General features: G+C 38.3%; 1 protein-coding gene across 2 annotated transcripts in view; it reads left to right on the top strand.

Moving 5' to 3' along the window:
• LOC108295839 (NKG2-D type II integral membrane protein) overlaps nucleotides 1-2,759 on the top strand; it is an 18,476-nt gene extending 15,717 nt beyond the window's left edge. For both annotated transcript variants that reach the window (XM_017518176.2, XM_037734775.1), the window contains one exon: nucleotides 640-2,759. In XM_017518176.2, coding sequence (XP_017373665.1) covers nucleotides 640-757 — 118 coding nt within the window. In that variant the 3' untranslated portion in view covers nucleotides 758-2,759. The remainder of the gene's footprint in view (nucleotides 1-639) is intronic.
• Nucleotides 2,760-16,214: the final 13,455 nt, after the last annotated feature.

The following is a 16,214-nucleotide window of genomic DNA, read 5'->3' on the forward strand; positions in this document are numbered from 1 at the left end:
AAAAAAAAAGAAAGAAAACACATTATATTAATTAAACAAGTTATATTAATCATATAACTCCAAAAGATTAAAGATGCTAGAGTAAAACACATATGTAGATGTAGAAATCTCTACATGGAATGCCTAACACATGCACAGAAACACACACATACTTATACACACTTGTGAATGTGTGTATATATGTATTAGAAGATTTTAAATTTTGCTTTCATTTCCTTACCAAGTAAAATTGCATATATCTGAAGAAAATGTTTTATTTTTCCACAAAACACAGTATCAAATTCTAAGTTGAATTATGAATTTATTTCTAACATAAAATTTGTTTTAAAATAAACATTTTAAAGTTTTCATTTAACTTGGGTATACACATGAAGAGATTTTAGACTTCAGAAGTGATTAGTTTCCAATGTATAAACTAGTGGCATAAAAATGGTGGCACATTATTTACAATAGAAAGGAATTTTTACTTTTATTATCTGAGTTGGCTATATTTTGTCCATGAATTAGGACCAGGTGTGGTCCTAAAATCTCCTAAAATGGTATTAAATTCCTATATTTGAAGTTCAGTAGGTATTATTCATTTTTATTTTCCTGCATTAATAAAATCATTAATGTAACATATAATTGTCTATTCTCTAGACTAACAATAATTGAAATGCAGAAGGGAGACTGTGCAGTCTATGCCTCAAGCTTTAAAGGCTACACAGAAAACTGTTCAAGTCCAAATACCTACATCTGCATGCAGAAGACTGTGTAGGGATGATCAATCATCTCAGTAAAAGCCAGGAACAATGAAGGGATTATACCGGTGGAAACACTGCCAACTGAGACTAAAGGAAACTAAGAAAACAGGACAAAATGACAAAAGACTGTCAGACTTCTTAGATTCCACCGGATCAGACCATAGACCAATTCCAATGCAAACGTGCATGATTCTCCAAGACAAAAGAGTAAAGATCCCCAAGGCAATTCCTCCAGGCTGCTTCTCCCACCATAAGCCCAGAGTGGATGAGCTGGGGGAGGAGTGCTATTTTAATTTCTAAAGGTAGGACCAACACCCAGGGGATTAGTGAAGGAAGAGAAACCCAGCAGATTCCTGAGAGAGCAACTCCACCTCCACAGGAAATTGCCTTACGGGTAGGGCCACCGCACAGAGACGCAGCATGGGCAATGCCTTGCCTGCCTGTGGGGGTCATGCTGCCACTTTTAATGGGTCCCTTCCTGACCCTGTCCCTGCCACTTTTAATGGGTCCCTTCCTAACCCTGGGTCAGGAAGGTGAGACTGCTGCCCCAGTGGGCCATGATTATGTTAAGGCTTTATTCTCCAGCCTTAGGATCTTAGGAAGTTTCCTTTGCTAGGATTTGGACTTGCTTGAGTCCTATTACTGTTTCTCTTTCTCTATTTCTTCTTTTTGGAATAGTATTGTCTATCCTATGCTTGTCCTACTATTGTATTTTGGAAGCACAGAACTTCTTTGGTTTCACAGGCTCACAGTTAGGGAGGAATTTTGCCTCCGAATAAATAGCATCTTGAGTCTCATGTGTATCTTGTTTGATGATATTTAGATAAGACTGTAACTGGGAGAGCATATCCAGCTCCCAGAAATTGGAGATTCTTGGCCTCGCTAACCTGGAAGAATGGGGAAAGGGTCCCCGGTGAGCTTACTGTTCAAATAAATATTGTGGACTCAAAGAGTTTTGCGGAAGAGTGATTTATTAGACAGAGAGAGAGAGAGAGAGAGAGAGAGATAGCTCCCACACTGTTGTGGGAGGGGAGAACAGAGTGGGAAATCCGTATAGGTAGGAGGAGCTGGAGTTTTAACCCTTGAGTTATTCCCTCCCCATTCATGTTCTTGTCTAATGAGAGGACTTCTTTCAAATTTCCTCTGGAGTGATTGATCTTTGATTCTGACACCAGATTGGCTACTTGCTTGAGTTACAGAGCCTCCTCCTCCCAGAGCTTTCAGCGGGCTTTTGGGACAAAAGAGCCACACAAAGAGCCCCACCTGGCTTTCCCTACCTGGCCCCCATGGGGAAAGCCAGACAAATAACTTTACATTTGAAACCCCTCTGGTTCCTGGAGGAGGCGCTCAAAGGAAATCCCCTGCGTTTGAAACCACACCCCTTGTGGACTTGGGAAGAGAAGTCCCTCAAGACTCTGGACTTTAGACTTTACAATCGATTCTGCAAAAAGTTAAGACTTGGGGTTATTAGGATGGAATAAATGCAAGCAAAAAGAACATAAACTTTGCCAGGGTCAGAATGTCATGGAGAGAATGTTTCTATTCCTCTGAAATTCATATTTGAAATTCTATCTCCCAACGGTATGGTATTAGGAGGGTGCTTTGGGGAGGTAATTTAGGTGTGAAAGTTAATTATAAGAATTGGGTAATTCTTTTCATACCTAAATAAAACAGAGTGGAGAAGCCAGCGGGAAAAGCATTCGGGGTATAAAGCATTGCTCCAAAAATGTAATTATCTACAAGCCTGACTGCGGAAACTGCCTATTGTAACCAGAAACCAATTTTATCTATAGCTTCTGAAATAACTTACTGCGACTCCAGGACTAATGTTTGCTCATGTTGTCACTCAACAGTTGGAGTTTTCCAGCTTCCCAAATCCTTACAAGTGTCATTGAACTTTCTCAAAAAGCAATGTATAAAACCCCTAACCTTCCCTTTGTTCTTTGGATATACCAAAGACCACGTGTATACCCTGAACTGCAATTCTTTCTTCCCGAATAAAACATTACACTTAGAGATTTGTGTCTACATTTTTATTTTTACTTCTACATACTGTTATAGGAGTTAAGAAGAAATTATTCTCAGCAGATAGAGAGTAAAAGGGGTCCTTGGGAAGTTTTAAAGCAGCTCCAGAAACTTGCAGGGAAGCTTTGATATGCAAATACAGGCCATTAGAAACTGGACCCACCCAAACATGCTAATTCCTGCCCTATTCTCTTGCACTCGCCCTCACATATGCCTGGCAACATGGCCGCCCCCACATATCCCACTGGTGTAGAACATCATGGCGTCCTGTATTTTTGCATATTAAAAGGCCAGGGTGGGAGGGCCAGGTTCTTCACGGGCTACATGAGTGCCATACCTGGTCAAACCAATCCCCTGAGCCCTATGCAAATCAGACATCACCTCCTCCAGCCTCCTCATAAGCAGCGACCATTAAATTCTGTCCTTCCATTGATTCTGTTAAGAAGTTAGGTTACTGGCCAGGCACAGTGGCTCACACCTATAATCTCAGCACTCTGGGAGGCCAAGGTGGGCGCATCACCTGAGGTCAGGAGTTTGAGACCAGCCTTGCCAATATGGTAAAACCTGGTCTCTGCTAAACATACAAAAAATAAAAATTAGCTGGGTGTGGTGGGTGAGTGCTTGTAATCCCAGCTGGGAAATGGAGGTTTCAGTGAGCTGAGATCATGCTGGTGCACTCCAGTCTGGGTGACAGAGCAAGACGCCATCTAAAAAAAAAAAAGAAGTTAGATTTCTAAATTATTTTTGTTTGTCTTTTCTTGTGGTTAATGTTAAAATTGAATTTTCATCTTCGTTTTCCATAAAACTATACCTTGCTATGATTTTTCTGTTTATCCTGTCCCGAGTATTCTGGGTTTATTTTTATTGTTGTTTCCACATTTTCTCCTCACCCCATGACTTCAATTCCTGGTAAATTTTACTGCTGGGTATATAACACATTTCATTCACCTATTTATCTGTTTTTATTTTTCTACGTTATTTTGTCTCCGTGTGATATGGTTTGATATTTGTCCTCTCCAAATCTCATGTTGAAATGTGATCCCTAGTGTAGAAGATGGGGCCTGGTGGGAGGTGCTTGGGTCCCTTATGATCCCTTATGAATGGCTTGGTGCCCTTCCCATGGCAATGAGTGAGTTCTCTCTCTGTTAGCTCACATGAGAGATGGTTGTTTAAAAGAGCCTGGCATCTCTCTTCCTCCTTCTCTTGTTCCCTTGCTCAATAGATGCTTTCCAAAGTCACATGACTCCAAGTTAATTTTTAAAAAGAAAGCAGGTGCAAATATGCTGTCAATTCATTTGGAAATATGCTCTCTTGCACTTTTCAGATGGCGCCAAGTTAAGATCTTTGCAGGTGTGGCAAAGGGGTTTTGTATGACTGCTTTTAAGAATAAATTCTACAGTAAGAAAGAGGAATTAGAAACAATAAAGTGATTTAAACATTAGAAGCCAGGTGTAGTTATTTGATTTTTAAAAGAATAAAATGTGAAAATTATAATTAAACTGATTAAATTAACTATATAACTTATGAATAATATTCCTCAACCCCTGAAGTTTTCTGCTTAAAGCACAATCATAGCTCACTGTAGCCTCAAACTCTTGGGCTCAAGACCCTCCAGCCTCAGTCTCTAGAGTGACTGTGACTACAGGTTCACACCACCACACCCATCTAATTTTAAATTATACTTTGTTGAGATGGGGTCTCACTATGTTGCCCAGGCTGGTCTTGAACTCCTGCTCTCAAGCGATCCTCCTGCTTTGGCGTTCAAAGTGCCGCAATTACAGACGTGAGCCACTGCCTGGCCTAATACTTCTTTTTATTCCTGTGTTTATAGTAGACCATTTGGCTTACAAAACACAAGTCAAATATTTTTCATGGAAATTATGCTAGTATTATAAAACAAGTAGTTTTTAAATTCATTTTTAGAACAGTATGTCACCCTAATTAAGTGAAAAAATTTTTTTTTGCAAGTCTCGTAATTTTTTTCTATTATATGTCAGAGGCCCAGATAAAGTTATCTTCTACTTTAATTTTCTTTCAAGGAAATAAGGAGGCGAGGTGACTATTTTGATGAAGGAATTAGAGGAATTCATAGTTTTGGTAACACTGAGTCACCCTAGCCCTGTAATCTATGGAAAATTTAGTTCTTCCCTTGAGATATTTTTATTTTAATGCTTTAATATCTGAATAAATACAGCATCCAAGATTGGCAAGTATCTGGAGTCTCGAGGGTGATATCAGCCATGTATTTAAGGCTCCTATCTTCTCCAGTTTTATCACTATTGTTCTTCGTGAATAGTAAAATCTCCACTGATTTTTCAGTCCCAAAGCCATGACCTCGGCCAAGGGTCAGAATTGGTTTTGCAGCTTTCAGCCATTTCCAGAATCAATCACCATTGCCAGATGTGAGTATATTACAGATCTCCAGTGCCAGGCACAGCTCCTGTGATAAATGATTTCACCGACTGCTGTTTGCTGGTTTGTTTGATTATAGCTCCTTCTGGCTAACCTTTGTTCCCTTAAATACAGAGAAGTTTGGGAACTTTGGGCAGCTGGCTTTTTTTTTTTTTTCTTTTTNTTTTTTTTTTCTTTTTTAGATTTTTTTTTTCTTTTACCTTGCTTTATATTCCTGAATTTTGTTGTAGAATTAGCAAATGGCTTGTAGGAAATGTGAAGATTTGAACACTGTTTTGTACTGCTACATTAGAATACCAAAGACCAGGTAATTTATAATGAACGGAATGTATTTGCTTACATTTCTAGAGGCTGATAAGGGGCCAGCGTCTAGTGAGGTTCTTCTTGCTGCACCATCAAATGGCAGAAGGTGAGACAGGGAGAGAGAGAACCCACTCCGGAAAGTCATTTTTTAAAGGCACTAAACTCACACATAAAGACAGAACTCTTATGGGCCTTAGAGGCCCCACCTCCCAATACCGTTATATTTGCAATAAAATTTTAACCTGAGTTTTAGAGGGGACAAACATTCAAACTGTAGTAAAATCCTTCAAATATTTAGTATTGTCACCCCAGTCCACATAACCACTCAAAAAATTGCTAGTTTCACTTTCTGCAAACATTGTTTCTCTTTCTTGGCCAGACTCTGATCCATGAAAAAAGAAAAATAACAAAAGTAGCAGATTGTTAATTTGTTCTCCCTACTCTGGAATTAAAGTCATTTGGTTGTAATTCCATAGATCTGTGATGCCTTAAAAATGCATTTTGGGGGAGATCTGGCAAGAAGACCTAATAGAAACAGCTCTGGTCTGCAGCAAAAGCAAGACGTGACGTTGCCTCACCCAGGAAGTGCAAGGAGCCGGGGGATCCTCCCTCAGCCAAGGGAAGCCATGTGGGACTGTGCTACCTGGCCCAGGTACTATGCTTTTCCTATGGCTTTTGCCATCCTTAGACTAGGAGATTCCCTCATACGCCTACACCACCAGGGCCCTGGCTTTCAAGCACCAAACTGGGAGGTCGTTTGGGCAGACACCAAGCTAGCTTCAAGAGTTTTGTTTTGCATTGTTTTTTTCATATCCCAGTGACACCTAGAACCCCAGCGAGACAGAATCATTCACTCCCCTGGAAAGGGGGCTGAAGCCAGGGAGCCAAGTGGTCTTGCTCAGCGGGTCCCACCCTCACGGAGCCCAGTGTGCTAAGAAAAACTGGCTTAAAATTCTCACTGCCAGCACAGCAGTCTGAAGTGGACCTGGGACAATTAAGCCTGGTGGATGGGGTTGAGTGTCCACCATTGCTGAGGCTTGAGTAGACGATTTTCCCCTGACAGTGCTAAGGGGGCCGGGAAGTTCAGCCTGGGCAGAACTCACCACAGTGTAGCAAAGTGGCTGTGGCCACACTGCCTCTCTAGATTCCTCTTCACTGGGCAGGGCATCTCTGAAAAAAAGGCAGCAGCCCCAGTCAGGGCTTATAGATAAAATTCCCATCTCCCTGGAACAGAGCACCTGGGGGAAGGGGCAGCAGTGGGCACAGCTTCAGCAAACTTAAATGTTCCTGCCTGCTGCCTCTGAAGAGAGCAGCGGATGCTGCCAAGGAGGATTCTCCCAGCACAGTGCTGAAGCTCTGCTAAAAGACAGACTGCCTCCTCAAGTGGGCCACTGACCCCGGTGCCTCCTGACTGGGAGACACCTTCCAGCAGGGGTTGACAGATACCTCACACAGGACAGCTCCAGCTGGCATCAGGCCTGTGCCCTTCTGCATTGAAGCTTCCAGAGGAAGGAGCAGGCAGCAGTCTTTGCTGTTCTGCAACCTCCACTGGTGATACCCAGGCAAAGAGGGTATGGAGTGGACCTCTAGCAAACTGCAGCAGGCCTGCGGAAGAGAGGCCTGCCTGTTAGAAGAAAAACTAACCTAGTACACATCTACAGAACTCTCCATCCCAAATAACAGAATACACATTCTTCTCAGTGCCACGTGGTACTTATTCTAAAATTGACCACATAATTGGAAATAAAACACTCCCAGCAAATGCAAAAAACAGAAATCATAACAGTCTTTCAGACCACAGTGCAATCGAATTAGAACTCAGGATTAAGAGACTCACTCAAAACTACACAATTACATGGAAATTGAACAACCTGCTCCTGAGTGACTCCTGGGTAAATAATGAAATTAAGGCAGAAATCAAGAAGTTCTCTGAAACCGATGACAAAACCAAAGAGACAACAAACCAGAATATCTGGGACACAGTTAAAGCAATGTTAAGAGGGAAATTTATAGCACTAAATGCCCACAAAAGAAAGCTAGAAATATCTCAAATTGACAACATAACATCACAATTGAAAGAACTAGAGAGAGAAGAGCAAACTAATCCAACAGCTAGCAGAGGACGAGAAATAACTAAGATAAGAGCAGAATTGAAGAAGATAGAGACAATAAAAACCCCCCCAAAAAATCAATAATCCAGGAGCTGGTATTTTGAAAAAATTAACAAAATAGACCGCTAGCTAGACTATTGAAGAAAGGAGAGAAGAATAAAATAGACACAATAAAAAATGATAACGGGTGTATCACCACTGACCCCACAGAAATACAAACTACCGTAAGGGAATACTATAAATACCTCTACGCAAATTTTTACTACTTTGAAGACCCCTTTGAGGACTTCTAAAGGGTCCCCAAGGAAGCAGAAGCCAAGGGATGAGGTCATTTTTCTCTGCATTCAGTAGATTTCCACCTTTTGGAAGTAGATTTTTTTTTTCTTTTGATACAGGATTTACTTCATTTGGGTAACTAGGTCATGGGGGCCTCACTTCATTCTCTTCCACGTCGTTTAGTGGTAGTGAGATGGGCAACTTCAGACAGATGTTAACTTCTACCAAAATGGTTAATGGCAGAAAAATCACTACAAACAAAACTGTTGAGAATGGTCAAGAAAGAGTAGAAGTTGAAAAAGATGGCCAGTTAATGTCCTTAACAATAAAGGGTAATGAGCCTCTGCTACGCTCAGATAATAAGTAATTCAATGCACTCTCTTAACAGAAATGTTAAACTGTAACAAGCACTGTTAGAGGATTAACAGGAACACTTTTTTGAAGGTATCAAGTGAACTTGACTTTCAGTATAATTATACCTAATCTAAAGTATTTATAAACAGTTCATCAGTGCCTCTATTTGTCATAGACTTTTGAGTTTATTATTAGAACTACATTATAGGACCATTGTTTGTGTCTTTAAAATTTTTGTAAATCTCTGTATGTCCTTTGCTTTTTATTAAACATACTCCAGGTGAGCCTTGACTCTTTAGTGTAGGACAAGATTGTACACTAACACCAGCATGGATCTGCTTTTCCATTGTGTCTAAATGTGAGCCTTCTGTGAAGTTAACATTGCCAGGACAAATCTTCTACAAAAATAATTTCAATTTTTTTCAGTATTTAGTAGTGATAAGTATTAATACATTAAAGGCAATGCATTTCTGGTTTAATATAAATTAAGGATGTTTTCTAGTTGTGAATGAATGCTGGTAACTTAGTAAGTTTTGACAATTGTTTAAATATGTAATGTTAGGCTTAGGTTTAAAAAAGTAAAGATGGTAAATTGGGTCTTTGTCGCATGCTTTTAAAAAAGAAAAGAAAACACTCTCAGTAAACTACGCATTGTTGGAACATATCTCAAAATAATAAGAGCTATTTATGACAAACCCATAGCCAATATAATATTGAATGAACAAAAGCTGGAAACATTCCCTTTGAAAACCGGTACAAGACAAAGATGCCCTCTCTCACCACTCCTATCCGACACAGTATTGCAAATTCTGGCCAGGGCAATCAGGTAAGAGAAAGAAATAAAGGGTATTCAAATAGGAAGTCAAATTGTCTCTGTTTGCAGATGACATGATTGCATATTTAGAATACCCCATCATCTCAGGTCAAAAACTCCTTAAGCTGGTAAACAACTTCAACAAAATCTCAGGATACAAAATCAATGTGCAAAAAAAAAAAAAAGAAAGAAACACAAGCATTCCTTTACACCAATGATAGGCGGGCAGAGAGCTGAATCATGAATGAACTCCCATTCGCAATTGCTACAAAGAGAACAAAATACCTAGGAATACAGCTAATAAGGGATGTGAAGAACCTCTTCAAGGAAAACTACAAACTACTACTCAGGGAAATAATAGAGGACAAAAACAAATGGAAAAACATTTCATCCTCATGGATAGGAAGAATCAATATCATGAAAATGGCCATACTGCCCAAAGTAATTTATAGAGTCAATGCTATTCCCATAAAACTACTATTGACATTCTTTACAGAATTAGAAAAAACTACTTTAAATTTTACATGGAATCAGAGAAGACGCCATATAGCCAAGACAATCATAAGCAAAAAGAAAAAAGCTGGAGCATCACACTATCTAACATCAAACTCTACTACAAGGCTACAGAAACCAAAACAGCATGGTACTAGCACCAAAACAGAGATGTCAACCAATGGAACAGAATAGAGACCTCAGAAATAACACCATACATCTACAACAAACCTGACAAAAACAAGCAATTGGGAAAGGATTTCCTATTTAACAAATGGTGTTGGAAAAACTCCCTAGCCATATGCAGAAAACTGAACTCGACCCCTTCCTTACACCTTATACAAAAATTAACTCACGACAGATTAAAGACTTAAATGTAAAACCCAAACCCATAAAAACTCTAGAAGAAAACCTAGGCAATACCATTCAGGACAAAGATATGAGCAAAGACTTCATGACAAAAATGCCAAAAGCAATTGCAACAAAAGCCAAAATAGACAAATGAGATCTAATTAAACTAAAGTGCTTCTGCACAAAAAAAAAAAAAAAAAAAAAAAAAAAAAAAAAAAAAAACAAAAAAAAAAAAAAAAAAAAAAAAAAAAAAAAAAAAAAACCAACCATAAAAACCCTAGAAGAAAACCTAAGCAATACCATTCAGGACATAGGCATAGGCAAGGACTTCATGACTAAAACACCAAAAGCAATGGCAACAAAAGCCAAAACAGACAAATGGGATCTACTTAAACTTAAGAGCTTCTGCACAGCAAAAGAAACAATTATTAGAATGAACCAGCAACCAACAGAATGGGAAAAAATTTTTGCAAGCTACCCATCTGACAAAGGGCTAATATTCAGAATCTACAAAGAACTAAAGCAGATTTACAAGAAAAAACAGACAACCCCATCAAAAAGTGGGCAAAGGATATGAACAGACACTTTTCAAAAGGAGACATTTATGTAGCCAACAAACATATGAAAAAAATGCTCATCATCACTGGTCATTAGAGAAATGCAAATCAAAACCATGTTGAGATACCATCTCATGCCAGTTAGAATGGCACTCATTGCAAAGTGTACTCTAGTAAGGGACCAGTGCAGAAAATATATAAAGGACTTACACAATTAATTATCAAGTAAACAAATAACTAAATTCAAAAATAGGCAAAGAACCTAAAAAAAATTTCTGAAAAGATGACATATGAAGGATCACAAGTATGTAAGAAAAAAGTGCTCAACTTCTAATTATCAGAGAAACACAAATTCAAAACACAATGAGAGGTTACCTCACACCCAGTAGAATAGTCACTATTAAAAAGTCACTATATAAGAAGTGTTGGAAAAAAAGTGAAGAAAAGGAAACTCTACTACATTGTTAGTGGAAATGTACATTCGTACAGCCATTATGAAAAACAGTATGGAGATTCCTCAAAAAGCTGAAAATACAATTACCATGTGATCCAGCAGTCTTACATCTCAATATATAGCCAAAGGAATTGAAATGCATGTATCAAAAAGAGCTGAAAGGTATGGTGAAGAGATATCTAAACTTCACGTTCATTGCAACATTAATCACAATAGCCAAGATATGGAGGCAGCTTAAGTGTCTATCAACATATGAATGCATAAAGAAAATATGGTATATATACAGAAAGAAATACTATACAGCCTTTAAAAAGCAGGGATTTCTGTCATTTGTAACAACATGGAAAAATGTGGAGCAGACTATGCTACGCAAAAGAAGCCAGGTACAGAAAGACAAATACTGCATGATCTCATTTATGTTTGGAATAGAAAAAAGTTGAGCTCGTGGAAGGAGAAAAAATAATGGTGGTTACCAGAGGATGGAGGTACAGGGATTTGATGAAGAAAGGGGAGACATTGGTCAAAGGGTACGAAGTTTCAGTTAGACAGAAGAAACAAGTTTTAGTAATCTATTGCATAGCATAGTGACGATAATAATAATGTCTTGTACATTTCAAAATTGCTAAAGGAGTAAATTTTAAATATTTTCACCACAAAAAAATAAGTAAGTGAGTTGATGGCTATGTTAATGACTGATTTAATCCTTCTACAATGTATGCGTGTGTCAAAATATCACATTTTACCTCATAAATACATAAAATTATTGTTTGTCAAGTAAAACGTCTAAAATAACAAAATAAAAAATAATAACATGCGAATCGACTTAAAAGGCTATCGATAAGCCAAACTTTTGCACACTGAACATCCAGAAGGAAAGAAAAAAAGATATTAGTGCATGGGCAGCTAAAACTCTGAGAGAAACATAAGTTCCTGCTCAGACAAATCAGGAAAAAGGATTTCTGGAGCTGGGGAGAATATGAGAAATTTCAGAAAGGACCAAGTTGGAGAAGAGGACAGCTGAATTTTGTATATGAACTGACACAAGTCTAGGGGTCAGCTGCTAGTTACACAAGTATAGTGCAAAGCCAAGATAGCATAGCAAAGGATTTGAGAACTGAGCTATGATTTGTACCACTATCTAAGTCCCACATTAATGACTGAGTGACCCCTGAACAGGGTGGACCCCAAGCAGCATACCAAAGGTGTTGAAACTGAACCTATATGGAACCATAATCCAAAGAAAGCAAAGATCACAAAGAAATTTGGGGCATGATGGACAGGTTAACTATGTTAATGGCCGTTTCATGAATACATACATATGTTGAAACACATGTAACTGTATCTTTAAAGATGTGCCCTTTAGAGTAGATATCAATTATACCTCAAATAAAATAAATTTTTTTCAAAAATTTGAAAAAAATCAAACGCTTTTCAATTTGCCAGCCACAAAAAATTAGAAAATGAGCCCGTAATCCCAGCACTTTGGGAGGTCGAGGCGGATGGATCACCTGAGGTCAGGAGTTCTAGACTAGCCTGACCAACATGGAGAAATCCTGTTTCTACTAAAAATAAAAAATTAGCTCGCTATGGTGGCACATGCCTGTAATCCCAGCTACTCAGGAGGCTGAGGCAGGGGAATCACTTGAACCTGGAAGGTGGAGGTTGCGGTGAGCGGAGGTTACATCATTGCACTCCAGCCTGGGCAACAAGAGCTAAGCTCTGCCTCAAAAAAAAAAAAAAAGATAGTAAATGTAGATAAATAAGACCATATTATATAACATCAAAAACTATTAAATACCTAAGAAAAAATCTAACAAGAGTTTTATCAGACATTATTGCTAAAATTGATGAAGTTTTTCTGTGAGAAAGTTAAAGGTAACATAAATAAATGGACAGATAATTTTTGTTCATGGATTGTAAGATTCAGCAGTGTTAAGGTGTTTGTTCTCTTCCGATACATATAAAGTCTAGAAATATAGATTCCATACAATTTCAGTATAAAATCCAGTCTGTGTGTATCTATGGAAAATACAAGATAATTTACACATACAAACACAGCTTAGAAATATATTTATATTATATACATATATAATATTAATAAATGCTAGCCAAAGACTTAACAGACATTACATAGAAGAAGACATCCAAATGAACAAAAAGTTATAGGTTCTATTAATCATAAGAGAATTCAGATTTAAGCTACAATTATATACAAATACATAATATAGCCCAGAAATATGTAAAACTAAAAAAAGATTGACAATGGAAGTGCTGGCAAGGAAGCAGACGATGTTACTGAAACAGCTGGGGGTTTGGTCTAGGTGCCATTGCTCACTGTACAGAAAGCAAATCATTGAGACAGGTGTTGCCAGAGAATAAGGGTTTATTTGGGTGCTGCAGCTGCGGAGATGGGAAGTCAGTCTCAAATTCATCTCCTCAATTGACTAAAATTTGAGGTTTTGTAGTAGGGAAAAAAAAGGAACTATCTGTGAAAAAATAGGAATTAGAGAGGGGTAAGAAAGAGGAGTTAGTCAACAGGAAGCAGGTGGTTGGTTAGGCAACTATGATGGGTGAAGTGTCTGGCTCTCGTAGTCCAGATAAAATGACCTGGTAAGTTTCAGTTCCTTGATACTTTCTGGGAGGCCTGATGGTTGGTTTCTTGAGAAGGAAACTCAGATTAGACAAATGTAGATTTCTAAAATTTTAAGACTGACAGAGTCCATTTCTACGTCTATTTAAAAGAAACAATAAACATCAGTTCTATGGGGCAATTTGGCTGGTTTCTGCAACCGACAGTCACATAAAACCACTGGTAAAATTATACATCTTGACTAGTACTTTGGAAAACTGTTTGGGATCACCTTCTAGACCTAAATACATGCCTCTGCTATGACTTAGAAATCTAATTTTTCAATATACATGTAAGGGAAATGAGGATACATATCCACTAAAAGTGTACATATACAAGAAAAATAAAAATGTTTAGAGAAGTTTTATTCATATTATTTAAAAATAGGTAATAACCGAAGTGACCATCACGAGTAGAACAGTAGAACTGATAAGCAAATTGTTGTGTATTCATACAATGGAATTCTACTGGTAATAAAATGTATTACACATAGGCACAGGCAAAGACTTCATGAGATGAAGATGCCAAAAGCAATTGCCACAAAACCAAAAAATTGACCAAAAAAATTGACAAAAAGTGACAAACCTAATTAAAATAAAGAGCTTTTGCACAGCAAAAGAAACTATTATGAGAGAGAACAGATAACCTACGGAACGGGAGAATAGGTTTGCAATCTATCTGACAATGGCCTAATATTCAGCATCTACAAGGAACTAAAAGTTACAGGAAAAAAAAAAAAAACAACTCCATTAAAAAGTGGAAAAAAGGCATGAACAGACACTTCTCGAAAGAAGACATACATGTGGCCAAAAACATATGGAAAAAAATCCTCGACATCACTGATCATTAGAGAAATGCAAAGGAAAACCACAAGAGGTCATCTCACATCAGTCAGAATAGTCAGAATAGCTGTTATTAAAAAGTCGAAAAACAACAGAGGCTGGCGAGGTTGTAGAGAAAAAGAAATGCTTTTACACTGTTGGTGAGAATGTAAATTAGTACAACCATTGTGGAAAACAGTGTAATGATTCCTCAAAGACCTAGAGACAGAAAGACCATTTGACCCAGAAATCCCATTACTGGGTATATACCCAAAGGAATGTAATTCATTCTGTTATAAAGATACACACATACATATGTTCACTGAAACACTGTTCACAATAGCGGAGGCATGGAATCAACCTAAATGCCCATCATTGAGAGACTGGATAAAGAAAACGTGGTACATGTACACCATGGAATACCATGCTGCCATCAAAAGAAACAAGATCGTGTCCTTTGCAGGGACATGGTGGAGCTGAAGGACATTATCCTCAGTAAACTAATGCAGGAACAGAAAACAAAAACTGCATGTTCTCACTTAGGAGCTGAATGATGAGAACTCATGGACACATGGAGGGGAACAGCATCCTCTAGGGCCTGTCAGAGGGTGGGTGGAGAGGAGGAAGAGCATCAGGAAAAATGTCTAAGGGATGCTGGGCTTAATACCTAGGTGATGGGATCATCTGTGCAGCAAACCAGCATGGCACATGTTTACCTATGTAGCAAACCTGCATATCCTGGCCATGTGCCCCTGACCTTAAAATTTAAAAAAAATCACAAAGTTTAGGCTGAGAGGAAGGATGCAGATGCAAAGAATATGTACTGCATTATTTCATTTATATGATGTCCACAAAGAGGCAAAAACAGTTTACAAAGTTAGACATCAGAATAGTGGTTTTCTTAAGGCTAAGGAATAATTATTAATAGACACGAGGCATGAAGAAACCTTTGTAGTTCTAGGAATAGTCTGTATCTGAAATTGGGTAATAACCGTGTATATGCATACATAAAAAATTAATCAAGCACTTATGATTTATGCACTTTGTGTTATCTCTCAATTTTTTTTAAACGAGGAAATTTGTAAGAGTTACTAGTCCTGATGTGTACAAATTGACTTCTATGCTATAATTAGAATAAAAAGCAGTTCTGTAAATTTAAAAATGGCAGAAATGGTATACTATTTAGGAGCATGTAGATGTAGCAAGATTTTATTTTGGAAGAATAAATTTACACTTATTTGTGTGTGTTTTCCATATGCCTCTATGGTTCTGATACATTGATATTCACTCAGCTAGATTCTTCCATGTTAATTTTCAAATTTCATAGTAAAAGATAACAACAAAAAAAAAAGAAAGAAAAAAAGAAAAAGGTTTCTACTCCTACTCAGAGAAATCTCATGCCACAGACCAAAAGGACTTTTTAAAGAAAATTTTGTATATAAAAGTGGTCTTCCCCTTCTCAAAGACCAGAAATAAATTCCCGGGAATGCAGGCAAGGGTTGGGGATGAAATACTGAGAAAAAGAGAGCAGTCAGACAGCTCCCTGTTAAGTATGACTAATAAGAAGGGGGCCAAGCTGGCCGGCCATGGTGGCTCATGCCTCTAATCCCAGCACTTTGGGAAGCCAAGGCAGGTGGATCACCTTCGAGATCAGGAGTTCGAAGCCAGCCTGGCCAACATGGCAAAATCCCACCTCTACTAAAAATACAAAAATTAGTTGAGCCTGATGGCACACGCCTGCAATCCCAGCTACTCAGGAGGCTGAGACATGGGAATCTCTTGAACCCAGGAGGCAGAGGTTGCGGCGAGCTGAGATCATGCCACTGCACTCCAGCCTGGGCAGCAGAGCAAGTTCCTGTCTCAAAAAAAAAA

The sequence above is a fragment of the Cebus imitator genome, unplaced genomic scaffold (genome assembly GCF_001604975.1).
Source record: "Cebus imitator isolate Cc_AM_T3 unplaced genomic scaffold, Cebus_imitator-1.0 Scaffold660, whole genome shotgun sequence".
NCBI lineage: Eukaryota > Metazoa > Chordata > Mammalia > Primates > Cebidae > Cebus > Cebus imitator.